General features: G+C 39.5%; 3 protein-coding genes across 6 annotated transcripts in view; 2 read left to right on the top strand and 1 right to left on the bottom strand.

Annotated features, from left to right (window-relative positions):
• Positions 1–70: 70 nt before the first annotated feature.
• Positions 71–5,233, top strand: LOC146488070 (Golgi-associated plant pathogenesis-related protein 1-like). Its single transcript, XM_085121073.1, has 6 exons — positions 71–698; positions 2,545–2,617; positions 2,722–2,784; positions 3,189–3,472; positions 4,626–4,784; positions 5,060–5,233. Exons 2-6 carry the CDS (start codon positions 2,566–2,568, stop codon positions 5,126–5,128), a joined length of 627 nt encoding a protein of 208 aa, XP_084977199.1. The 5' UTR covers positions 71–698; positions 2,545–2,565; the 3' UTR covers positions 5,129–5,233.
• LOC146488068 (uncharacterized) overlaps positions 5,029–27,470 on the bottom strand; it is a 22,576-nt gene continuing 134 nt past the window's right edge. Inside the window, exons 1-13 of one of the 4 annotated variants that reach the window (XM_085121034.1) lie at positions 27,276–27,470; positions 16,609–16,703; positions 15,999–16,025; positions 13,941–14,389; positions 11,525–13,328; positions 10,307–10,420; positions 10,148–10,210; positions 9,914–10,033; positions 8,427–9,286; positions 7,921–7,978; positions 7,379–7,677; positions 6,858–7,001; positions 5,029–6,122 (exon numbers count right to left, since the gene is read on the bottom strand). The exon at positions 27,276–27,470 is cut by the window's right edge and continues 134 nt beyond it. In XM_085121034.1, the coding sequence (XP_084977160.1) occupies positions 6,024–6,122; positions 6,858–7,001; positions 7,379–7,677; positions 7,921–7,978; positions 8,427–9,286; positions 9,914–10,033; positions 10,148–10,210; positions 10,307–10,420; positions 11,525–13,328; positions 13,941–14,389; positions 15,999–16,025; positions 16,609–16,669 (4,098 nt within the window). In that variant the 5' untranslated portion in view covers positions 16,670–16,703; positions 27,276–27,470 and the 3' untranslated portion in view covers positions 5,029–6,023. Of the gene's footprint in view, positions 6,123–6,857; positions 7,002–7,378; positions 7,678–7,920; positions 7,979–8,425; positions 9,287–9,913; positions 10,034–10,147; positions 10,211–10,306; positions 10,421–11,524; positions 13,329–13,940; positions 14,390–15,998; positions 16,026–16,608; positions 16,704–16,866; positions 17,296–24,027; positions 24,055–27,275 lie in introns of those variants that run through there. The other 3 variants (XM_085121039.1, XM_085121028.1, XM_085121047.1) reach the window with 3 other exon arrangements.
• LOC146488069 (uncharacterized) lies at positions 18,868–27,282 on the top strand. Its single transcript, XM_085121054.1, has 5 exons — positions 18,868–19,478; positions 20,499–20,660; positions 21,165–21,380; positions 21,992–22,185; positions 24,767–27,282. The coding sequence occupies exons 1-5, from the start codon at positions 19,391–19,393 to the stop codon at positions 25,724–25,726; spliced, it is 1,620 nt and encodes a 539-aa protein (XP_084977180.1). The 5' UTR covers positions 18,868–19,390; the 3' UTR covers positions 25,727–27,282.

Genomic DNA, 27,470 nt, shown 5'->3' with positions numbered 1-27,470 from the left:
TAAAATTGCCTTCAAATTACAGAGAATTTAGCGGCAAAATTGCAGACTACATCTTGACAATTGTCAGCGTAAAAAAATCATCAGACGACACTGTCGAGTGGTTTTAGCACCTGTTGTCAAATTGGCTAGCTACCAACTGGTGGCAAACACAACAGGCTGTGTTAAAAAAACCTTCTTCTTAACCTGGTGTTCCTGTGTAAATTGTCAGATTTGAAACACAAATGTATTTGTTCATTCCCAGAGATTATTATCGTTAACATTCCTAGAACAAACTAACTGAACTGAAATTTGCAATTGAATGCCAAGTGCATCGAGCCTGAACCCAAAAGATAATAACAAATAACAAATTTATAGAAAAACAAAAAGATTGTTCCTGCAAAAAGGAAGCCCAAAACTTGATTCTGTGATGGAATTGCGCCGAATGTATACTTGTCTTTTGTGGTGACGCTTACAAACAATGAAGCTTAAAATATTCTCTCCAATCCAGTTGGAGCTTTAAAATTCATAAAAAATTCACGACTTTACTTTTCTCGAGAAAACATAAGATAAGTTCGAAAGTGGATTGTTTATTTAAAGAGCGCAGGTAAAAATCCCTAGTTTTTGTCCCTTGTATTTATTTATTTTAACGGAAAGAATCACGTATGCTCACAGCCTTAAGTTCAACGGAGTAGCCTGTTGACCTTTGAAAAGCTCTGGGGGTAAGTACATTCTTAGAATAAAAAGAAGAGGTAAGAGGCGTTCAAATGAAGTCAAAATGGATAGTTAACAACAGGTTGTTGAACAAGTGGCTGACCGTAACTGAGGTTAACCGTTTTCACTGCCGAGAGCCTTCTTGTTCTACAACAGAGAAATCACGAATCCCGTTCGGCTTTATTTTGAGAAACGAGTATCATCCTTCAAGGCGCTGCCCTTTAGCTTTCGATGAATGGCTACGATTCAATTTGTAAGGCCTAAAAAGGGAATAATTGCAATGATACATGAATCGAAGTTTCACTTTGAGAGTAAATAGGTTATCCTACGTTGTCTTGACAGCTATATGTCCCGCCATCAAAATAAATTTTTCAGTGAACTCACACTTGCGGAAAGGAAGAAATGAGGGCGGTTAGAATCGAAGAAGCATAATTAAGGATAAAGAGAGATTTGCCTGATCAATATCAAATAGTTTTCTCTGTAAGGAGAATAAGACAGCTGATGAAAGCGTCCATTCATGATATATATGAGCGAAAACTTACATTAAATTTCGCGGACATTTGACTTTTTATTCAGAAAACCTCAAATTTTAAAATGAGAGAGAGGGACAGAATCTTTCCATCGATCTAAGAACGTGGCAATGATTTCTCTCGTACCCTCGGGCGCAAATTTTTATTTATATAATCTCAAAGGAGGACATTATAAGGGGAGATGGGGGGGGGGGGTATTAGAGAATATGTGTTTATTTATGTTTTGATTAAGTATATAGCTTTGAATAAAAAATGACCAACACACCGAGGAACTGTAAAAGTAAGATGTCTAACATCTCTATCAAGTCCACGTCAGTACATTTTGCTCTGTCACTCTCATCAATCAAAAGACCTTCAGGACAAGGGAACGTATTGGTTTAAGGGAGGTATTATTTGAAAGGGGTGCTTATAACATAGAGTTAGTTCGAAAGTGACTTATCAGAGCCGGGATACTAATAGCCCATTTTACAGTTGTGTGCTTGGTGACCTGGCCTTGGATTGGAAGCAAGGCTGGGGGTGACCTTGTTTTGATACAAACCTCACTGCTTTTCATATGCAGATCAAACTGTTCTTATGCTAACTATTTGCATTTACATATGAAAAGCAGTAAGGTCTGTATCAAAACAAGGTCAACCCCAGCCTTGCTTCCAATTCAAGACCAGGTCACTAAGCACACAACTGTAAAATGGCCTATTGGAATGAGGGAACGGTGCTTAATCGAATTATAGGAGAACTTAGGTGATATTCACTGAATATTCATTGTCCGTAGTCAACAGATATCCTGCGATATGCGTAGTTTCGTGTGTCGGGGAGAAAAATGGCAAAATAAAGATCGTCTCCAGCTTTTGTGGAATAAAACTGTAATTTGGTATCTGTGTGTTGAATAATAAAACAATACGCCATTTCCGAGTGCTGTGAACCTCATTATGAAAGCGAGGCTAAGTGCAAAGCTTTTGATATGAAAATTAGTTTTGTTTGCATATCAATGAAAAACTAATTTTCATAACAAAAACTTCGCACTTAGTCTCGCTTTAATAATGAGGTTCAAAGCAACTCGGAAATGGCTTATTATCCTGCTCAATCTTGCGGAATGACCCCTGGGTTTAGTCAAACTCGGCCTACCACCTCGTCGGCTAAGTATCAGGGGATATTCCTTGCGATTTCGCAAGAAAATTGTTAACTATTGGAATAAGAGTGCTTATAAACATAAAGTAAGTTCCGAAGGGACTTATCAGAGCGGGGATACTTATTGGAATGAGGGTGCTTCATTGAATCATGATGGTAACCTAGGTGATATTCACTGTTTAGTATTGCTGTCTTCCAGTTGGTTGTCTTCCATGAATACATGATGTTGCTCGCGAGCCTCTTAGCATGCTGTACTTTACTTTCAATCACAGGTTAGGAACTAGCAGTTTTCATTGTGTACCTTACAGTTTTTCGTCTTTCCAAATGCTTATTCCACGACAGTACGAATAACTGTTATTAACTCATTTGTTATCAGATAGCAAGGTATCCTGGGAGCAAATCAATCTGTTCCGTCGCGAATTTATCGGAAAAACCAGCGGTAAGTATACCCTTAACTTACACACCTTGTTACTTGAAATTTTCTATTTCACACAGTAAGACTTATAAATACTCGAGACGGAAGCGCGGTCTGTGATCGCTTGACAGCCAACAGACAGTCAACTCATACCTACAAATGGAAAAGACGCGCGAAATATATGGCAAATGGATTTTTCTTCAGTTAAAAGAACAATTTCTTTTTATAAGTTAATAATACTGATTTGCTATGATCAAGGTTTTATCTATAATGGAAGAATGAGGTCACTCATAGACAACACGGCTCTATGCGTGTAAGGTCTTATGAGCGACTCGAAATATTACCGATATTGAGGAATGGCTGATTACCGTGAGTGATCACTGTATTCAATAGAATAATTACTTAGTACAGGATCGCATATTTTCAAGGTTGTGATCACGCATGTCAGAAAGAATGCATTCAGGTTCACAACAAATACAGAGCTAATCATGGTGCCCCACCACTGGTGTTTGATCAAAAGCTGGCGGACGAAGCTCAAGCACTGATTGACAAGGGAGTTTTCAAGCATTCTGATTGGGTGGAGTTGAAGAACAATGGTGCCGCATTTGCTTGGGGCTCGCTCTTCCCAACGTTCACTGCTGTCATAAAAAACTGGCACGACGAAGGAGCCTATTATGATTACCAGACTGGAGCACCAAAGAAACCAACACAGGTATACTCTGCTGCTTTTGTTGTTGTTGTTGTTGTTGTTGTTGTTGTTGTTGTTGTTGTTGTTGTTGTTGTTGTTGATATCGTCTTCGTCGTCGTCTTTCTCTTCTTCCTTCTCTTCATCACTGTCGTTTGTATTGTAAATGCGTTGCTGTTGTGACTGTTTGTAGTTTGTTGCTGTCGTAAGTAGCAAAAATTGTTCGCTGAGATCGAATTTAGCCATTGGTTTAGCCTCGAATTACAAACATGCTACTGCTTCTTGTTGTCGCACCGCCAATTAAATATATCACAGTTTCCTCAAAATCAAACCAAAGTCGCACCACAACTCAACTAGTGTTTTCAATAAAAACGTTGGACGAGGTAGAATGTGTGACGGAGGCTTCAAAGGACATCTCTCTATTGAAGGGCAGACATCTCCCTATTACGAGCACATGAAGTTGTTCCGGTCCTTCTGAGTCGTCCTGATTTTATTGAAAAGGTCACAGGTCGCTCTAAGACGAAATCCTCTTATTCTCTTTGTAGGTTTTTGAAACCATAAATGCCAATTATAATCAAAATTTACGAGGGGAATTTCCAACAGCCTTATGGCTGATACATTCGTGGCGAAGCTTTTCGTACATTCTAAAATGAAATGGGTTCACCCGATATTATCTAAAAGTCCACAAACTTCGCGCCAGGTCCATACAAAATCTGAGGGTTCCAAAGAGCACGTGACGTAACACCTGAAAGTATCCTTTTCTATTACATGTCTTACCATTATCTAGATCTAAAAAAAATCCAGCAATGACTCATACGAGTGGGTGTAACATGACGCGTTTTTTGAAAAAACCCGTTTTCAAATGGAAAAAGAACGTAAATGTATACACTGTACGGTCGTTTGGAAGGGGCCTTTAACGAAAGGAGGCCTTTAAGTACTGTATTGTACAACTGCAATGTCTTGGGTGGTGATTTAACGATCCTCTATATAACGAAGTACTCGGCATAATTAACGAACGGTATCGTCCATCCCGGCCTCTTAAAATGTATGGAATAGACTGACCTCGATACTACGGACCAATTTGCCTAGTCCCTTGGCACTTCGAGGTTACACTGTGCCCGTTAATAGAATCATTATAGCAGTGGACGTAGCTAATAACATTATTTGTTTTCATTGGTAGATAGTGGATCACTTTGCACAGATGGTTTGGAAGGGAGCTCGTAAGATTGGTTGTGCACGCGGAGGCTTTTATGGTGAGCCATGGTACGTGGCTCATTACGACAAAGCACCAATCATTGGCAAGCCGAACACTGCAGTGAAAATTAAAAGACCAATACTGGTACGAGTAACAGACCGTTGATAATAGTAGTAAACCTTATATGCTCTGACGAAGGGCTAACTCTCGAAACGTTAGTACTCGAATCTCTTCACGGTGGCCAATTTACCTTTAGTTATAAAGTCTGTTGATTAACCAGACATTCGTTTCTATTCCCCACCGACGCAGCACCGACGTTTCTTTAGAAATTAACCCCCATTTCCTTAGCTGTCTTGGCTTCCCAAATGGGCACTAGTCCAAACTCCAACCACGTCATTAAATATTTATTTTCTTAACAGGACGACAGCAAATGGTTCAAAGATTCTTCACCATACACGGGCGACTTGGAAAACTTGCAGCCAGTTTAGGAAACGGTTATCGCACCGTGTACAGAAGCGGGCAGAGATTATAGCCAAGTGTATCTAGGATAATCAAGTGCCCTGTTACTCAGCTTTCAACATCCCCTCTGGAAAGGAAAAATACTAGCTGTGTTCTTTATGGAATTTAATTGAAAGTAAATTCTGAAATAAAGATTTTTTTTCTAACAATAACCTTTGTAAATTTTGTAGCGCCATCTGGGAATATCTGTAGTTTTATACCAAAGCTACAATCACAATTTTGCGTTCTCTGAGTAGCTACCCAAACAGCAGATATATAAACACCATCATTTTTGGCATGAAACTTTATGGATCAGTTGATGATTAACCATTACTTGTTTCGAGAAAACAGACGCTTTACGAGGGCCAACGAACAAATAATCCTGAATTTTTTTAAAATTTGACGTCAAATAATCCTATATTCTAAGGTCAAGCATGGTTTCCTTGGAAGCCAAAAAGTAAACGCTGAAATAAAGATTTTTTTTTTCTAACAATAACCTTTGCAATTTTTGTAGCGCCATCTGGGAGTATCCGTAGTTTTATACCAAAGCTACAATCACAATTTTGCGTTCTCTGAGTAGCTACCCAAACAGCAGATATATAAACAACACCATGAAACTTTATGGATCAGTTGATGATCAACCATTACTTGTTTCGAGAAAACAAACGATTTACGAGGGCCAACGAACAAATAATCCTGATTTTGTTTTAAATTTGACGTCACATAAAGCTGTATTCTAAGGTCAAGCATGGTTTCCTTGGAAGCCAAACGACTTCTCCTTCCACATCTGTGAAAGAAGTTTCTGTGGTTACGTAGATTTGAATTGTCTCCTGATATATTATTTACATGGACTTGTCGGCCCAGCTCTCATCTAATTCCAACTCCTTATCGTAGAATTCGATGTTCGATATTGTTTGGAATAGAGTCCTTTGTCTGCATCTCTTTCCAATACGGTGAACTGTCCATAAACCACTTCAGATCCGGCTAGTAAACAAGAACAGCACTGTGGTAAGTATTGGGGGAGAGGGGGGCGGGGCGGGGGGAGTTTAAACAACGCGTTACGGTAAAAAAATCGATGGCACATTCGACTCCTCTATTTCACACCTGTCGACTTCAAATACAAATACATTCATGGGAACTTGTTCATTCGAATGTCCTGTGAATAACGGTACAAGTCGGATTCTTATAACGCGAGTCTAGTTCTAAATTAGAAAAAAATTCTTCAGTAGTAGTCACACAAAAACGCATCGGTTGTTTGTGAGTTGTCTACACTTCGGTTGTTGATAGACAACTGAGAGTGAGAATGGGCATGCCAGGATACTCTTATATCTTCTTTTATATACTTCTTGTTACGTTATGCAAAACGGTGTTTTCCCATTCAGATCAAGCTGTAGTAAAATTTTTCGCTTATACCGATAGGCTCCTGCTACTGACTCATCCCCAGTCACTCTCTTATTGTTGAGTGTGCTCCCCTCTTTCGTCTTTCCCGTCAATCCTTGCGCACCCTTCTCATGCGCATCTGCGCATCTCACAGCTACAAAAGGCGACTGGGGAAGAGTCAGTTCCTGTTATCTTGTATTCCCTTTTAAAAACATCTGCATGAAGTATTCTACGTACTTCACTCAAGTCACGTTTTCAACCTCGTATTTGATAATTTCACTTGTAGCATAAATGGCCGTCCCTTCACTCCCGTAAAGTTAAAAAAATATTTAAGTTTACCTCCTTTGGTTGTCCCACGTTGGACTTGTCAAATCCTGGCACACCCGCAATGACTCCCGGGGTGTCCATTTGAGCTATGTAATACGGTTCTCCGTTCACAAGAGTCCTGCCACAACCGAGCAAATGTGCTCCCTTCCAAACCACCTACAATTGCAAATACAAAATGCTATTAATGCATCATACTCTTTTCCCTTCCCAAACTTTCTTTCGATGCAGAACTTTGTCCAACTTTCTTTCGTTTGCTCGTTGTATTCAAATTGGTAAAAAAAAATATTTGCTGAAATCTGTAACATTAATTCACGATTCCTTTGGGTTTGATTTATTACACTCTGTGATTGGTTAGGACGTATCACGCCAATTTCTTAACCATCAATTAGAAGTAAGACCAAACCCAGTTTTGTCTTTGACGAAGACGCTTGTTACATGCCCTTCGAACATCGATGTTGTTATTGGGTTGTTTGCGGTCTGTTGTGATTGGTCTGAGTAACTACAAACCTTAAAAAGTTGCCTTTCAGCCATACCTGAGTGAAGTGATCCACCTTCATGCCTTCGTGCCCTCTGCCCGTCAACCAATCATAGTCCTTCTCCTCATCATGCCACGCTTTTACTGCCGCGGTGAACGATGGGTAAAGGCTACCAAGAGCGATAGTCTCTCCACCCTGACCCCCTGCCCAGGGGGAATGTTTGAACCTTTTCTTATTAGCCCACTGCTGCGCTTGGTCAGCTAAGGTTTGGTCCAGTGTCAGGGGCGGTGCTTCGTGATTCAAACGGTACGTATTATGAGCAGCTAGGCACTCCCGTTGACACGTGACGTCACAACCTGGAACCCGCAAATTTAAAAAAAATATAAAGGAAGAACTAATGTTTTAATTTTTTCTATATATGGAAGACGTTACTTCTCTATTCCTGATTATGGCTTCAAGTGCAGCTAAGGCTGGTTGACCTGTCACCGTCTGAGTCCCCGATTAACATTCCCCGTTCAAACATCTCTAAAATTGCCCGCCTTATACCTTTGTGTTGTTAGGTAACAATTTTAAATTAATTCTTTAGCTTTGTTCTTCACCTTTTGTTGCAACAGCTTTATCTTCAGTTTTACTTGCAGTGGGAGAACCAGACGCTACAGAAGTGAATGAAAACAGAAAGGAAATAGTTAATTTCCTTAACACTGTCATTTGTTTACTTTATCTTTGTCACTAAATGTAGGTCCTGAAACGAGCCTATGAAAAAGTAGCTACATCCACAGAGTAGTTTTATAATTTCTGCCTATGCAAAATTACAATTAAAAGCCAGTTTGATGCCCTGATAACCCGCAATCGCAAAATTTCTTGATTTCATTGTACTGCTTTTACACTAAGCCATGGAGATGGAGAGCCATCCTTGAAGACCAGGGCAGTAATACGTGAATTCGGGACGAGAAACGAGAAAACGGGACGAGAAAACGGTGGAACGAGCGGGAAACAATTCCACAAAGAAAAGCCCAGACTAACCGGGTTTGAGTTTCCATTGCCTACACTAATTGTCCCTGGTTTCTGAGGATGCATATGAAAACGCAAAACGCTTTCCCTTACCTTGGTTGTCTATATTCTCTCTGGTTTTTGCTTGCTGGGTTTTAACTTTCTCCTTGCACAATCTATGTCGGCATCCTGCGCTACTCTTTGCCACTGCACTTATTTCTAACGGAACCTGCAGTCTGTTCTGTAAGGCTTTTATACCGTTTTCGATTATTTTGTCCTCCTCTTGTGAACTAAATTGTTGGATGGGAATTTTCTTGGTAATGGGAAAAGAGTTCACTTGGGGATTAGATGCACTCATGGTCTTAAAATTTACTTTATTTGACGCTTTAATCAAGTTGCCCTCTGAAGAGTTCACGCCCATTCCACTTGGCAAAGGACTGGGCGATTTAAGGTCAATCTGATGTGGTGTTTTCGTGCCATTTCCTAGTCTCACTGTTGCTTGTTGTTTGAATGGTGGCTTGTTAAGTTTATTGTCTTCGTCTTTCAGGGTCGAGCTTCCAGGCGCTTCAAGTGAATGTTCATTATGTAAGCTTTGAGCTGAAATATCAAATGTCTCATTTGTGTTGTTCGCATTGTTGTTACCCTTTCTGTTGATAACTGGACTTCTCAGTAGCGCGAGGGGCTTGACATTTGACGATATTGGAGTTCTTTCACCGTTCCTAACAACGGTACTCTCCTTTGGCTTGAGCGAGGAAGAGTTAAACAAGTGAACAGACAATGAAGGAGAAACTTTACTTGTATTCTTTAACACATCGTTTAGATTTGGCTTCGGTCGTGGTACCTCAAATTGTTGAGAAATTGCTGAAGCTTGCATTTTGCTGTTGCTGTTATCACTTAATTCATTTACTCCATTCTCAGTTGAAGTAGATAAAGGTTGAATAAATGATGAAATTCCTGTCTTTGGTTTAGACGGCACTGCAAGAACAAAGACACCATAAATATATGAATTCCTTAAATCTGGTTTTCTGGATGCCCTTTGTTACAACTAAATGACTGTAATAATGACATTGATGGCGACTCCTTCTTACTATTAGAGGCATACTGACTTTGGTGATATTGTTTTACAATAATACAATCAAACTGGCTTTCCCTGTAGCTATGTACACGTTACCACTGAAAAGAAGGGTTCATTCCTGGAAATTGGTGATATTTTAAGGGGTGTTCGCCTGACGTAGTTATTCTTTAGCTGTGCCTCGACTGTAATTAAAACGAGGATGCTTCTCGCAATTGTCAAAATCTAGTTCCACAGGTCCACTTTTAAACTCGTTGAAATCTTGGTCATTACGTTTCGGGAAACAAAAGCACTTTTTTTGAGGTGCTGCGATCCTTTTGGTCAATTCAGTTAGTTCACGCACATCTGGTTCTTCTGGGGTAAGGTCATTGGTTAGAAACTTCAGAGAAGGCGGGGAGAGATGCTGAACTAGTATCCCACTCTATGCAGGAAACAAAATATAAGCACCGACACTGATAATGTACCTTCCTCGTTAAAACATCTTCTTGTGATATCGCTGTGAGAAATAGTGTGTTAACTGGGACCCTTACCACAGAAGCCGCATGTTTTTCTGCAGACTGCTTTCATTTCCTTTTCTCTCTTTTCACAGTAGCCCTGTGCTTGCCATCTTGGGCAACTGAATTCATAACTGGGAGAGTCCTCACATGATTCTGAGAAGAACAATTTAAAGCAAAAAAATGTCAAAAACACTTAGTAAAGCACGAAATCCTATATTACATTTGTTTATCGATCGCGTTTAGGCAGTAAGCAGCGAACGAACCTACCATCTTGGGCTAAGGTGTTGTTTTTTGTGAGTTGCACGCTTTCTTTGATGATGGATGGAAGACCTACAACCAGACAAGTTTAGATAAGTATAAGAAAAAACATTACTTGATATCTTTAGTTTTAAATTAAAAGGGCTGATAAATGATTTACAAACTTACTGCAGTATCCACAGGTGGCTTTGCAGTGTCTTTTCATAAATCCTGCGTAAGCTATTCCTCTGCAGTGTCCATGCTTTGCCCATAATTGGCACTGCAAAGTGTCATCATGGCATCCTAAAATGGCAAAAATTATATGGAATGCTTTCACCTTAGTCATGTTTTGATCGTCAACTTTCGACCAAGAGTCAAAATTGATGACATGAACTTTTGGCCTTAATGGTTACTTTAATCATCAGGATCCAGTGCGTTTAACCCTTTATCTGTCAAGGGTACGAATTCGTACGATTGGCCACGTTCGCAAATTCAGAAACTTGGTTGGAGCAAGTTAAAAACACACATATTTGCCTTCAATTCTTTAATTCAAAATCTCATTTTGAAATACAGGACAACTAAATCCCTTTTGGTCATCTGCATCCAGAGAATTGCCGAAAGAGTCCAAGGAATTTGCCAGTTAAAGGGTCAAATTAGCCATAATGTTCAAACTACTGTTTCTTCTACCGTTAACGATGTCCCCAGTAAGGTTAGAAAGATGGTGAAATGCCAAAATGTTTGCTTAGAAGCAGTTCTTGGTGCACAAGACAAATGTCTATCTCCCAGCCTTGGCATCCTTTTTTAGGTTCCTGTTGTCTTAAAATACTTTGATATTGTTCTGAGAGCTGTCTTTCTTATTGAAAAAAAAAAGGATCATTGTTTTCGCTCATACTCGCCTCTAAAGGGTGTATAATGCGAAGGAGGGAATTAGCATGATTATCTGTGGTAAGTTCTTTCGCATAATAACTGCTTAAAACTTAACGCACAATCACAGTTAAACTGCACTGTTCTCTAGTAATCTGACTTTTACTCAACTGTAAGGTCTGGTTTCGTCCCAGTATCATCCTGTGTGTCTAAATCGGGCATGAAAATTCCTCAAATGATGCTTTTGTCACCATTATGCCAAAAAGCAAAACAGTGCAACCTAAACTGACGTTTTTAAATGTTCAACACGTTAGGGTGAACGGTATTTTCCCAAAAGAGAAACCAGTTCAGGAGGTCGAGACATTACAAATAATTCGATCTGAGTAGGTAAAAACGGGTGTTTTAAAGATTGTGACTGTACATCAGGAAACGCTTTAGGGCTATGGCGCTTGCGCGGTAACTTGAGGAAAATGGAATAATGAGGGGTGGTGGGGGGACACATGCCCTTTAAAGTGGGAGCGATAATCTCGTATTCTATCTTACCATCATCATTCATACGTTGTGTGACATCATTGTTAACAAGTGCTGATTGATACTCCTTAGATGCCCCTTCCGACTCAAATGCAGACATCTCTTTTGACTTCATGTCTTTCACGTGAAACACAAACTTGATTGGACGACTGCTGGACTTCGGCAACGTGATCACAGCTGGGGATACCACGTTATGTACGTTAGAGACCGAAGTGCTTCCTTTGATGGCGTTCGAGTCCATCGATGACATTGCATTACCTGGTCCTGTTGGATGATTACTCTGCGAGAAACTGCTCGACTCAGGCGTCAATTCTTGGTCTTTTAGACCACTTGAAGCAGAAGATATTGAATGAAGGTTTACTTTAGATGGCAAGGAGTGTTGTGATTGCATACTTGTAGCTTGCGAATGAGAAACATCTGGGTGGATTTTATCGTCCTGGTTTGCTGCATTTCCCAGTTTCATCATCTCTGGAACTAGTGATTGCGTATTTGCCACAGCGGCCATGCTGTCAATCCGTGGCTTATTGGCAATCAGAATTCCATTTTGCGATGTCCGCGTGTTTTGGCCAGACAATAACCCAACGCTTTTCCCTCTGTTATGTTCGTTTATAGGGCTGCTTGTGCCTGTTACGGTAGAACCTTTAAACGGTGTTTCTTGTTGTTCTACTTTTGTCTGATCATTTTCTTCTTTGTCTCCTATTGATTGGGAAGTTGAAACCTTTGATACCAGCTCGCCTCCAGTTATGTCATTCTGAGACAACAGTGATGTGCTTGATGTTTCCTTACTACCAGAGGCATTTTGTTCACTTTGTTCATTGGTAAGTCTACCGCTGGAAGAAAAACCATTAGAGGATTCTTGGTGGGTTTTCGTAAACGATTGATTAATGACTCCATGTTCATTAACGGAAATATTCGAACTAAATCCGGTTGAGTCAAGGAAAGGCTTCTCGTTAACTTTTTCAGAGACGTTTTCGATTGGGTTTTTATTGAGTGCTACACCTGAGGAATAATACGCGGTGGGTTTTCCTCGTAATTTTTCAGAAGATGTAAAGGAATTGTTGATCATGTTGTTGTTTGAGTCCTTAGCGTTTTTGGTACTCGACGGGGAAGCAGCCTCAAGCGTGGAATTGTTTCCTGGATATATATCGTTCTCTTCGTCATCTTGATGCTGTATCATGTCATCTTCTTGGTTCATCATGGACTGGATAGCAGCTGCCTGCTTGTTTTCATATCCCTCTCCAAGTTCATCACCGCCATTGTCTTCCGAAGAGACAGGTTCCTTGTCATCTCCTTCATCCTTCGTCAGCATGTCGTCGTCATGGATAACTAAAGACTGAAACCCAGCTGCTTGTTTTTTATCGTCTTCTTCACCCACTGGAACGGTTGCAATACCAGCATTAACGCTTGGCTGATTTTCTTTGTTTGTTTTAGATTTAATCTTGTCTAGTTGGATTAGGCTTTCTTCACCTTTCTGCCAGTTAGCTTTGTCTTCGGTTCCTGGTACCACGTGGTAAGATGCGGTTTCCTTGTTTTCATTCAAAACCACGTTGTTGAGGCTGTCGTGGTAAAGATATTGCCTTAACAACGCGTTGTTGTTCAGTATCTTTTGTTCTTCCTGTACTTCATTCAAATCAGGGGCGCTAATGGGTTTCACGCTTGGATTGCTCCGAACCTTTCCTGTGGTACTAATATTCGGTCTTTTGGGCTCCGCAATGGCCCTTGCTGATGATGGTTCTTCTTTAAGTCTTGAAGGTACAACATGTGTTGGTTTGTTGTCAGAAGGAGCAACGGCAGTCTGAAACCAATGAAGATCATCCTGAAAGAAGAATTAAAGCACTCTTTTGAAAGCAACAAATGAACCGGCAAACCTATGATTTGGTCGTGTCCGTAATTCAAATGTTCATATAAGGATTGGTAGTTAAACGAACCCAGTCTTGGAAATATGTTTAATTTTTTATTGCTAGAAATGGGGTGCTTACCATTTACGAAAACCACCCGGATAGGATTTTCGGCATTAATACGGAATTATTTAGCTTGTCTTAGCAGAAGATGGATAACATGCAAAATGTTTGAACATCAACTGTAAATCCCAAAAGGAGCACTGAATAAAAATATATCACTTTCACCAGAAGCCCATAATTTCAGAAGTACTCCAAATAGAATGATGCGTACCATTTGATTTTGCAACTGGAATTTCCGGGTTTTCCATGTAAATGGTAAGCACCCGGGGTTTACGTTCGAATTCTTTCTACTTTTGTTCCAAGATTGTTTACTTACATGAGAGCTAAACTTTTAAGGTTAAGTTACACGCTATTAAAGCTATCAATCGTTAAGCAATAACATTAATAATAAACGAAAGATACCAAATAGAAATGTACGGTGGTGTAGATTCTTTGAATAAATGTTTAAAAAAGTTAGGAAAACGGACCCTTTTTGGAGACCCAATATTTGCAGCACTCATTTCCCCATTTGGTCTAACAATCCCATCGGAATCCATCCAAACGACGTAATAATTTGATCCAAATATTTCGCTCTGCCCACAGCCAGCCTTTCTCGCCTTTTTCCAGACAATCTGCGTAAAGTCATGGAGGGTTTTCCCTGTTCTTGATTTCCCCGAGGCAAAGTCGAAATCCTTCTCCTTGTCGTGCCAGTGTTTGATTACACTTGTAAAATTATGAAGCTCGTCCTTGACGTCCCACTCAATCAGTTGTCCGTATTTCCCGCGGGATTTCATGTCGTAGCCGAACTTCCCACCTTCCGCCCATTTCTGGGCTCTGTCGGCGAGGTACTGTGAGAACTGAACTTCTTTTGCTTGGTGATTTAGACGGTATGTGTTGATAACGTCGATGCACTCTTTTTGGCAAGCTGAGTCGCACCCTGCCAGGTTAAAAAAAAAAACTTTATGTAAGAAGTACTCGTAATACTTATATACTTATATACTTATATAATAACTCATTACTTCATTAATTGTAAACTGCGCCATAAGCAGTCTGGCCAAGTCCCCCACACAGTGTTTTAAATTATCCCTGAAAAGTCCCGAGGGGAGTGGATACAAAGATATGTGATCTGATTTAGCTTTGTTGAAACTGTAACCTGAATAAATGACTTTGTTTCTGCATGCAAAAACTTACATTCTCTGTAGATGAGTTATGTCCCCAACAATCGAGGGGTTTAACATGAAGTTTTTTAGGTTTATTGCATAGTTTTGCGACAGATATATAAATTGTTAATCCATTGTACTTTTTCTTTCTTAAGATGGTTGGAATAAAGTTATTATTATTTATTCGAAAACATTTTAAATTTGCAACCCGCTTGTAGAACATAGCTACTGATTGATAAGATGGCAATCTCAAGTAATGACTCCGTTGTTCGAAGGCCGTTAAATGCCTGACCTGGTCGAATTGAAAGTCAACTTAACAATGTTGATAATAACAAGGTCACTGTTTCCCATACTGTTAACAAACTTTTCCGCCGCTAATTTTACGTTGCACTTTGAAAACAATCAAAGTCGAGTGAAGTTTCCCGCGGGAACCCATGTGGGGCTATAAACCAGTATTTAAAACATAGTAGTCCTAGGCTAGCGTAACCCTGTTCTCAAAACGAGACCTAGGGAACAAAGGAAAAAGTTTGAGAATGGCAGGAGTTCCAAAATTTTAAGCCCATAACAGTATCCAACGTAGTCGAGATAGCGAAAGGATCATAATACCAATGATCGAAGAAGCGTTTACTTAACAATTAGATTATTCGCTTTCAATTTCTATCGCGTGATAGTTGATGAGGGCGAATTGAGAGCAAATAAGCTAATTGTTTTAGTGTAAATCTACTAGTCGTTCAAAACGTAACAACAAGACAGGAATATTGAATAACGATATAAATAGGTCACACCACGCGCTACTCACTCTACTCACTATCTACAACAGAATAGATAGTGAGTAGCGTAGCCAATAAGATAGCAGCATTCATGACAGAACTCTAGTAGATTTATACAAATATACTTATATTAAAAATAGGCTTTAGGTTCTCAAAGATAATGCGTAGCAGCTTCCGAGCCTGAGGAACTCGTTCTCTCGTTAAACAAGTTCTACCGTACAGGAGAGAATAGTGGCGGCCGCTACACTCGCAGAAATTGTTTTAAGAACAAGCAAGAGCAGTATGCCGTTTAAAGAACATATGGCAATGTCATCCAAAGGGAACTCTTTAGATTCAGGTTTGCTGGCTACTTAATAAGACTGTGGAAACAGTATCAGGGCTAGCTGTGTGCGAAACTCCTTAGGGATGGAAAGACACGAAGGGACCAAGACTGACTGACCTTTCCTAGCTTGATATCAAGGCTCGGCGGCTATACAACTGAGGAGCTAAAGACAAGCGTTTAAGATAGATTTATGTGGAACTCTATCATTGCCGTCTCGAGATATCTTGCCCTTAGTATCAAAAGCTATGAAAAATATGGAAACTGTTAACAAAATCTTAAGATGGAAGCACTAACCTCTAGTTGAGCCAATTGACATTTTACCTGAAATAAAAAAAAATTAGCAATTGTTACTATTTTTCATCAACAACTGCACTTAAACATTTTGATTTTGGAACGCACCTATGGAGGTCTCAGTTTTGAATTTTTTGATTGATTGAAAGATAAGACGATAAACGTGTGACTGAAGTGCTTTTCATTACTTGTAGCGGAAAACAGTAATCACTGTCCTCCATTCATTGTAGAAGAGTACGGGAAACACAGAAGAATAAATTAGCAGAAACAACCGATAATTGAGAAAGACGCCGGAAATTATTAAACCGTGAAAACTCAGCGTTTATTTAAACGTTCAATTGTCAGTCAGATAAAAGTCTGCCCTGTGATTTCCATTTGATCATCAACTCAAGTTAGGAATTGGTTACGCAAAGAATAAACAGGCAAAGATTTAGATTCGTTTAGAATCCAGCATGCGTCCTCTGAAAAAGATTAACTGTTAGTGTAATAAAACATAAGGCCTATTTAATTGCCTTTTACAATGATCTTAAGATAAGTTACATTGAGGTTGAATCGATGATTCTTCAGGACGCAAATTTCCACTTCATTATAACTATTGTAGGAATCAGGTTACCTGCATTTTGCTGCTTTATCATCAAGGAAATTAGAGCGACAACGAAGATGGTTGACATCATGTCTCCTTGAACATCCAATTATCATTCTAAACCTAACGAAACGAAAATAAAAAATGACCGCTCGTTGTTGTGAAGATCCTTTAGTACTCTTGATCTCCTGTAGTGTATTGGTAGAAGCTTTAGTTACAAGTTTAGTACACAAACAAGGTTAGTATGAAAACATTTCCGTTATTACCACTACTAACGTGCAACCTTACCATCTCTGCTATTGGTCCGGGATAAAAATTTCAAGACGAGAACTTTACTAACGAAGTAATGACACCATTTTGAACCAATCAGTAAATGGGATAAAAATTAGATTGAAGTTGATTTTGCTTTAAAACATTGCTTCCGGGTAGATGAAATACTGTCTTTTCACCTCAGTGCCTGTTACTCATTATTAATTTACCAGTAGCAGGTTAGGTCTTGAAAGGGTCTCGTGGTCGTGCGAAGTAACCACCATGTGATAAGAATTCAATGTCATGACCGATTGTTCTTTTCACGCTATCATGATTCGTGCTTTTCAATGTTGTCAGTGTTTATCGCGGTATTTGAACATTATTCAAGGAGGTGGTGCGGCTCGGCGAGTTGCTAGTAAAGTCTGACACAGGCGAACACAAATATGACGCACAGTAGGAACAGAGATTGTCTTGATTGCATTCAAAGTTGAACGCTTTGATCACAAACATTTTAATGTACTTTTTGGTAACACCTTTCTGGTGAAACAATCTCGAGAAAGAAACAAAGTAACTTAACACTATTATCCACGAATTTAATTACAGAATGCTCAGACGAATCTAAAAAAGGTCTATGCGTATACAAAGAACTTCGTAGAGCAAAAAGGAATACTAAAAACATATCCAAGCGCTGTAGATCTTCATTTTTCACTGATCTGTCGGCGAGATACTGTGAGAACTGAACTACTTTTGCTTAGTGATGTAGACGGTGTTAGTTGATTACGTCGATGCACTCATTTTGGCAACTGAGTCGCACCCTGCCAGGTAAAAAAAGTTTATGTGAGATCTTCATTTCTCACTGATTAGAGAGTGACATGATTCATAAGTGAGGCTTGAGACTACATTGCAAAATGAGGCTACACTGTACTTTCGTATTATTTTATAAACGAATGAATCGGTTGATGATCATTAAATGAAAGCATATTGTGCAGATCAGAAAGAAACCAGCTGGAGGGTGTTTGCAACTATGTGCAAGCGCTTAATGTATGTACTTTTAATGCCATGTTTTACGAAGCTTTTTATGTCGACTCTTTACTTACTTCTTACTAACTTGATTACTGATTGGCTTGCTTTGTTTGTTTGATTGACTCACTGACTGATTGATTGATTGATTGATTGATTGATTGATTGATTGATTGATTGATTGATTGATTGATTGATTGATTGATTGATTGATTGATTTTCGATTGCGTAGTTGACTCCAGTGTACCATCCTACAAACACCTGTAATTCAATTTGTCGTGTAAATAGCCTTGGCGAATTTCAGGACGAGTACTACACGCGCGTGTAAGCCAGGCTATTCAGAGATATTTTTTGTGTGAACAGCTTTTTATTTTAGAAATGTTTCCGTCCCTGCTTCAATTCGCGCTTTTAACATTTCAAAGCATTAATCAAAGTCAGAGCCGTCAGCCACATTTGTTTGTTGTCTTCGTAGTCTACATGGGTTGCTACACATGTTTCTAACACAGATATACAACTTAATCAGAACCTAAGAAAGACTGTCGGTATATTACGAACGCACACTGCGGAATGGCTCCCACTTTTTTCATAGGTTCGAATCCCCTTCAACCCCGATTTTTTTAAGGGGGGGGGGGGGGGCAGGCTTTCTTATCACAACTGCTTGAGTTGCGTTTATTACCACAATGATCTTACATCTATTTAATCTTTCATTCGAACTTTCAAATGTTTCACTTCACTTAACGTTCATGACTACTGAAGACAGCTTCAAGAAGCCGAGTCCTTGATTGAAAACATTTATAAGTGACTCAAACAAGGTTCATTTGAGTGTTGACAGTAATTTTGCGTTTGGTAAGGTTTTGCTTTACAACGCTCTATGATTGGCTAATAAAACTTGTGCTACTGTTTAGGTCTCTTGTGATTGGCCACAGTAACTACTTTGGTTACATGACACTGAAAGAAAACTGCTCTACTAACGGAAAATATTGCAAAAGAATGCTATACATAATCTCAAAACTTTTTTTCATACCAACAAGTTTGTGCCTTTTTTCATAAAAATAAACCAACTGGTACGACTTCCTTTCAAAAGTGCAGTAAGTCTAAAGGGGCGTACACTTGCCGAGCATGTACAACCCACTCTTGGTGTAACCAACCAATTACTCGTTTCCCCGTGACATCTGTCTTGAATCTCGAGTACAGTTAACAAGTGTTGCAACTTCCACTCGCAAGGAATTAATTATTAAACTGAAAAACAAGCGAACCTTCAAGGAATCTACGATAATGTATAGATGCGTTTTGGTGAAATACGCAGTTAAACTCTAGGACTGAAATTGTTTTTTTCAGTACCGTGAATGAATCATGTTTGATATGTAGTGCATAAAGATGCATCTGTGACACTGGCCCGATCGCTATGGAGTACACTTAAACGTCGAATTCTACTTGCAGATAGCACACAACCTCTCGGAATAATCACAAGTAAAATTATTGCTTCGTTTTGCTAATTTACTCAACCACCACCGCTGAAGGAATGCGGTGAATGTGAAAGAGTATGGCAACACTACTACACGAAGCTCAGTTGCAGGGATGGTACTCTCTTCTCCTTCTCGTCTGTGCTGTTCTTGCCTACAGAAAATTAGGTAATTATTGTTTTTAAGTCCGTGTCTGTCATATTAAAATGACAAACTATCTTTATTTGCACTGTAACTTTTGACTTGACCTTTTTTCCAGGTCAGTAGCGTTTCAGTTCAACAAGTCAATCTTTAGTCATGTTATGTGCCTCTGTAAACATTATGTCCAACGATGAGATACACCTTTGCCTTAAATGAAAACAATTCAGCAGTTTTACTATGGTGTTTTATGGATTTTTTTCAATATTTCGTGAAAAAAAATCTTCGTCTCAGTGTTGAGAAAAAGGTTAACAAAGGACAAAAAGTATGGTATTTAAATGCGCCACCCAGTGATCATTTGAAGCTATCTACTAGACTTTCTCAAACTCCGACTTCGTCGTTCGCCTTGCAACTCCGTTTCTCGTCGCTAACTTTCGGCGCAGAAATCGACTTGTGGCAATTCTCGTTCTCCACTTGAAAATCATTTTTTGCAATGTTTTGTTTATTAGCATATAAGAGTTTATAAAACAAACTGGATAAATGTTTTTGTTTTTTTCTTACTTGTTTAGGCTCAAAATTTTATTTACTAATTTTCATTTGTTCACGTTCGGTCAGAAATAAGGAACATCCGTTGAGACAATATAATTTTATTTATTATTATTATCATCATCATCATCATCATCATCATCATCATCATCATCATCATTATTATTATTATTATTATTATTATTATTATTATTATTATTATTATTATTATTATTTTCTTTGTTCTCTTCTTGTGGAGTTCAAATGTTTTTTAAAATTAAAATTGCATTTGACAAACCAAAATTACATTATACTTGGTGTGGTTTTAACATAGTGACATATTCCGCCGTACGTTTTAAGAATATGATTGTCTATTACACATAATTGTAATTTGAACGCAGGATTAAAATGAAAAGAAAGGACATAGGAACAAAAAATATCTGGCAACATTCGTTACAATACTCATTTAACTCTCTTTAAGAGCGCTTAGTGCGGAGTTCTTTTAAATCAATGTGTGTGTTGTAGATACCCAAGGATACACAACAGAGTTTGTTGCCAAAGTAAACCATGATTGTCGAGACTTAAAAAGTGCGCTGAATAAGTGCCGCGTGTGGAAAGACATGGGGTTTTGCTTCAAATATCGACGACAAATGCAACACGTGTGTAACAAGACCTGTCAGTACTGTGGTGAGTAGTTTTTTGTCACAGCAGTAAATCAAGTGTAAATCCGCAACTATTATCCTAGAATTGATGACAGTTCTTACCAGTCCAACATAAAGTTTGGCGAGAATGGGGCTACAGAGCTTGAAAATTGTATACCTCACACTTTTAATTACTCTTAAACTTGCCTTCCTACCTCCAATTAAGGTTTATAAACATAGTTTTAAGATTGATAACATAATACTCTTATTATCGGTAGAATTTTTCTCTAAGGGGCAGGTACGAAGTACGGTACGGTGGTTTTAGATGGTGTAGGGTCAGTAGTACACCATTGGTTAGGTAGGGACTGCCTTGAAGAAAAGACAGCTGTAACGACTTGCTGCTTGATGTTTTTTAAATTGAAGTGCTAGATTGACTCCAGGAAACAAAACTTATATCTTTATCCAACTGCCCAAACACGAATTACAACCCTAAGCAACATGATCCCCAAAGAACAAACCATTGACATGGTTTATTTCTACCCACAATAAGTTCCAGGTCAGAAACAATGGCAAGTGATAGATAGAGTCTGGGGACGAGTAAAGGAACTTGCCACTCAAGCAGACAGTGCGCATGCTCTGAATCCTGCGGTGCAGCGTAAAGGCCCAGCGGTACAAATTCTTGGAAAAGAAAGGGCTCCCCAAGTAGATGACGCAGCCAGTGCCATAGCAACCCAGCTTGAGGAGGGAATCAATAGCGATGTCGCAGGTGTGTCCAAAAAGACATCTTTGAAGCGTTCCGAAAGTCACCAATTTTCCTACTTATTAAACCACTTTTCCCTCCCTTAATCAGAACATTGAGCTTCAAATGTTGCCACTGGAAAAAGATAGTTCTCTTAATCTCAAAAGATGAAAGTGGGGAAGACAGTTCAAAAGTTCTTTTCTGTCATTTTAAATGGCGTAGAACCAGAATATCTGTAATCGTGTCTCTTCGAAGCCTTCCTACTTACTTCTTTCAGAGTATGGTAGGCAATGTGTTATAACCTTATAATTACCTTACCTTCACCGGTTCATCCTCATTTCACTTTATTCTACCTTTACTTTAGAAACATATATCAACATGTCTAAACCCCGCCCTTGAGTCCCAGAGACAAATCTGAGTCTGAAAAAAATGTAAGAATCCAGCTTTCGCGGAAACCAAGGATAAACCGTAACGTGTACTCATTTAAATGAAAGCTACTGAGCAGTTCCTTTGTGTAGTGGTATTAGCTCACCGGCGAAGTTTTTACAAACTAAATTTGATCTTTTCTCCGGTTTGCAACTTAGCTGCCCTTACAAGTAAAGGGCTTAATTGTTTCTCTTCATTTTCTATTAATATAGCTTCACCGAATGTTCTTGGGACACTGACAAAGTTTCCTGGTGGTTTAAAAACTAAGTTGGGATCTCCTGTGGCCAGGAACAAGACTTCAACAGGAGAAACAAAAGGCAAACTGTTGACATCTGAGCATGTTTCAGAACATGCCAATCAAAGTGCACAACAAAGTATTGGTTCTATCATTAGCGGCAAAACACAGGTGAGAGAAGGGGGTAAAGATGGACATCCAGTTGTCGTATTAAAGGGAAACAAACTCAGAGAAGCATCGAGCAAAAAGGTGCATGAAGCTCTAAAGAACTCTGATTCTAATGCCTTTGCTGATCCAAAGTTAGTAAATGCTGTTGATCAGCAAAGTGCGTCGTGTAACGACAAATTACAAGTACGAACAAACAAAACCCACCATGTCCTGTGCGATGCGGCTCGCATGACAACCAACACGGTTCCAACGGCAAAAACCGTCCCTAATTCTGAATTGCAAGAGATAGCAGACTTACTTGACGATCCAGCATCCAGTTGTAGGCACTCGCATGATAATAGGCAACAAACACATGAAGGTAAAAACGAGCTTAACAACAGTGTAAACGCAGCTTTGTGCAATGGAACAAAGAGCACTTTGCAAAGCAATGTGGCAGCACACGACAAGGGAATGGGGAATTCGAGCCTCGTCTTGCCTGTTAGTTTTGATAATCTTACCAGCCAGCAACCTAACAAGGTTACAACGGAGAAAATCCTCCCTGAATCTGAATTGCAAAAGATCGCGGAGTTGCTGTACTTGAATGACAATAGACAACAAACGCATGAAGGTAAAAACGAGCTTAACAACAGTTTAAACGCTACTTTGAGCAATGGAACAAAGGGCATTTTGCAAAGCAATGTGGTAGCACACGGCAAGGGAATGGGAAATTCGAGCCTCATCTTGCCTGTAACTTTTGATAATCTTACAAGCCAGCAAGCTAACAGAATCACAACGGAGCAAATCGTCCCTGATTCTGAGTTGCAAAATATCGCAGAGTTGTTTGACGATGCAGCTTCCAGCAGGAAGAACTTGCATGACAATAGACAACAAACGCATGAAGGTAAAAACGAGCTTAACAACAGTATAAACGCAGCTTTGGGCAATGAAACAAAGAGCACTTTGCAAAGCAGTGTGGTAACACACGACAAGGGAAGTGGAAATTCGAGCCTTATCTTTCCTGTTAGTTTTGATAATCTTACCAGCCAGCAAGCTAACAGTATTACAACGGAGAAAACCGTCCCTGATTCTGAATTGCAAAATATCGCACAGTTGTTTGATGATGCAGCATCTAGTAGGGAGCATTTGCATGATAATAGGCAGCAAATGCATGAAAGTAAAAACAGACTTAAAAACAGTGTAAACGCAGGTTTGGGCAATGAAAGAAAGAGCGCTTTGAAACGCAATGATGCACACAAGGGAATGGGGAATTCGAGCCTCGTCTTTCCTGTAACGTTTCATAATCTCACGAGCCAACTCGCTAACAGGATTAAAGCGGAGGAAATCGTCCCTGATTCTAATTTGCAAGAAATCACAGAGTTGTTTGACGATGAAGCATCTACTAGAAGGCCCTTGCATGATAATAGACAAAAAATGCATGAGGGTAAAAACAGGCTTAACAACAGTGTAAACGCGAATTTGGGCAATGGTACAAAGAACGCTTTGCAAAGCATGGTGTCACACAACAAAGTAAAGGGAAATTTAAACCTCATTGTGCCTATTAATAGTTCTGATGATGTCGCGAGCCAGCAAACGTTTCAACGCGTAACAACTTTGGGTATTCAAGACCATTACAATGGCAGTGACATGCATGAACAGCCACACACATCAGCTATGCATTTAACAAGCACGACTAACAACACAGTAAAGCACAATGATTCACATGGCATGCATAAACATTTATTCACTGCAGCGGCGGGTAATAAGCATCAGAACAGCAATGACTCTCTTTTGCAGGTTAGTGTGTGCATTACCGGTTAAACAGGTTATTCAACAAGAGCCGTTAGTGGGGGAGATTTAACGGCTCACTTGACTTCGCCACTTCGGTGTTGTCCTAGAAATTTGGCCGGATTTGGGTCTGCAAAGGGAATAAGTGAAGAATCTTTATAAAATACAGTCGCTGGCTTTGGTACAGCTTCAGAGATTAGTATGGAAATTAATTGTGATGGATCCGAGTGCTGGCTTATAATTTCTTTAACATCAATTTTTAGTTATGGTTTGTTCATTTCTGTGAAGGCACAGTGGTGTTGTAGACTTTAATAGTACTGACCATTTAAGGGAGGTAATTTTCGGGACTTTGACAACTAAAAAGAGGGTGACCGCTTAATACAGGTTCGACTGTAACTTGTACGGACTTAAACATGATCGAAGATAACCCTGCGATGGACTAGCATCCCATCCAGGGGGAGTAGCAATGCTCCCAGTAGCCTGAATTACAAGATTGCCTTGGTTAACATTCGTTACATCTCAGGAGATCTCTCTCAAAGAATCCAACTCATTTTCTTATGCTCTTGCCCAGCAAAAGATTTCACTGATGAAATATTTTGACAGATGTAGGCATGAAGATAAGCCTTCAGTCAATTATTTACTTCCAACTGACTGCACACGTTCAAACAAACATTTAATAGACTTTGACAAGCTCGATCTTTTGGTTAGTTGCCAGGTCTATGTGCTAACAAGGATTTGCGAATTCAGTGGCGCCTGTTGCGCTCGAAGGTTTCACTCAAAATCCTGTAAATTTGAAAGCTTCTATTTTTTGCATTATCAGATGAATCCTCCACTCCACAAGCCTAATCTGCCAAAATCACAAGGAAAACAAGTGACTGTTACCTTCGGTGAGAAACCTGGTAAAGTTGTCTTCAGGATGCAAAACTCCCCCGAGGCCAGTGGTGTAAGTTACGCAACAGAGGGGACCCCAGACGGGCCGCCTACGCCAAATAATGTAGCAAACGAAATCGACGAGGACAGAGCAAGGTCAGAAGAGGAAGAAACAAAGATCAAGGTAGCCACACAAGCCATCAAAAATGTCTTGAAACTTTTTCAAAAAGGAAACGAGCAGAGCCATATCCGTAACAGCCTTACCACACAGGCAACGCAGGATTTCCCCGCTGATTCCAAGTCACTGAATACTGGCCGTGAAATGACGGAAATCGAAAATGAAATCGACGCTCAGGAAAAAAGCGAGGATAGCGCAGCCGCTAGAGCTCAAGCCCTCTCGAAACAGATTGGGCAGGAGTTAAGTACCAAAGAAACGGAGCCTGGAGTACCAAACGCTCCAAATTACGCTGTCATCAGTACGGGCAATTCAAAGGATTGGAAAAACTTAGCTCATGTACTCGCCTCTCAGCTTAAGCGTGTGTTGAATCACATGGGGGAAAGAGAGAAGGAGAACCAATACGAGCAAGAGAAGATTCAAGAGGAGATGATGCTAATGGCAGGAGACGAGGATGAAGGACCAGATAATGACGATGATGATGATGACGATTATGGGATGAGGGCCCGAGAAATTCGGCGCCATTCTGTTCTGAGTCCTTATGGAAAGAACAGACCTGAAAATGCCGCCAAGAACTACAGTCTGACGGGCCAGCAATCACGAAGATTGATTTCCAGAATCTCTAGAAAGAAAGTTAACGAGCACAAGCTGCTTCATAGAGTTGTCCACAAATTATCACGATTGGAAATGTTGCATAAATCGCAGGGACAAAAACAATCCATATCCAATAGATAAAACCAGGATATAGCTATGCAAACCATATTTAAACAAGAAGTTCCGCTATAAAAGGGCAAGCCCCTCCTTCATTTCACACCTTTGTGGGCGTAAAATGCAAATTAACATGCTGTTCAGTCGTGGCAAGTTGTTGACTCAAGCGCCCTCTGAAAAAATGCCTCAAAATTTTATAACATCACCACAACAATATAAGACATTAAGTTCTAGTTTGTTTAAGAGATGTCTTCAGAGGTGTCTCGGATCCAAGCGATGTAGCGCGTCCGGTTTAAACTGTAGATACCTGAACCCTTATAGAAATAAAATGAATTGCCGAATTTTTAGCGCTGTTTTCTCGAATCAATTTTTTCATTTATAGGAGCCACTTCAAAGAGCTAAAACTCAAACGGAATTTGTTCGTTTACCTTCAAATTTGGACAGTAGCTAGTTTAACATACAAACAACAAAAAGGTGTCTGCGAATTTTTTCTCTCGAGATATTTTTTCTCCGAGAGCGATTTTTGTACGATCACTCCACATTTTCTTCATCCTATTTCGAAAATGCTCTATAACTTTTCATTGCGATTGAATATGGCAAAACGCAGACACGTTTTTTTAGCGCTTCGGGTCCGGAAACTGACGAGCAAATTAAATTAGCGAAAAACAAAATTCGCTTTGACTTGTAGCTTTAAAAAGGTGATTCGGACGCTCGCATTTAGAGGTCGTGAAAAATTTGACAATTCATTTTATTTTAAAATTCTTGGTATAGTTTGATAGCCAGCTCTATAAGCTTTAATTTGATATAGGGGTTTAGGTACATACAGTTTAAACTGGACGCGCTACATCACTTAAACGCGAGACATCTCTAAAGGTACAGGGTAACCTTAACGAAGGTTATTATGAAAACTAAGGCAATTTTATCGGTAAAAGCCGAAGAAAAAGACACATGTTGTTTGTCAGTTGTTTACGCTCTGATGGTTGATTGATAACTGAAGGTGAGAATTTCCTTACCAGGCCCCTGTTACTAGTACCGGAACTTCCTGTTTAATACTTAATTAAACTTCTGAAATGCATTTTGGGGCATAAAGCAAACAAAACTGCTCAAATCTTTCCGTCTGAATTGTTTAAAAATGTGATAAATCGTGAGCTCTTTGATGGTGTGCACCTTTCTGAGTAGCCGTGCAGTCGTTCTGGAGATCTGAGTCTTGATAGCATTCAGCAACATAAGTGTAAAAAATTAAAACAAGCGGTCTTAAAAATGCGATTTAATTTAAATTTTTAATCAGATTGTTTATATTTATTGGTTCATTTTGGAGGCTGTATGGCAGAAAGATGTACCAAAGTGAATAACATCTAGTTATAGTAGTAATATGTGTATTTATGTCCTTCTTAGTAAGTATAGTTGTTTTTAATCTTCAATAACACAAGGCCTCCTCATTATCATGATTAAAGAGGGAAGATTGTTGTATGTTTTAATTAGGATAGTGTTCCCGATTAGTAAGCCAATTATGGCTAGCTAGAAGATTGACACTAAAATAAAGTCAATCACTTCGCTGAAGTAAAGGAACAGAGCAGCCAAATTATTGATAAGACTTAGTTGATCAATTCTGCCAAGCAAACTTCGAATGTTGAGATGTGCTATAGGCAAACCTCTAGCCTTGATACTAAAAGATGGTGCACCAAAGTCTACTTGATTCAAGGGGCCAGGTTGAGGACAGATGCCACCAGACAATAGGATGGCAGTTGAAGCAGAGAGGATCAGTTGCGTT

Source organism: Pavona decussata, unplaced genomic scaffold (genome assembly GCF_977016875.1).
Source record: "Pavona decussata unplaced genomic scaffold, jaPavDecu1.1 SCAFFOLD_11, whole genome shotgun sequence".
Taxonomy (NCBI): domain Eukaryota; kingdom Metazoa; phylum Cnidaria; class Anthozoa; order Scleractinia; family Agariciidae; genus Pavona; species Pavona decussata.
This window is presented reverse-complemented; position numbering and strand designations above follow the sequence as displayed.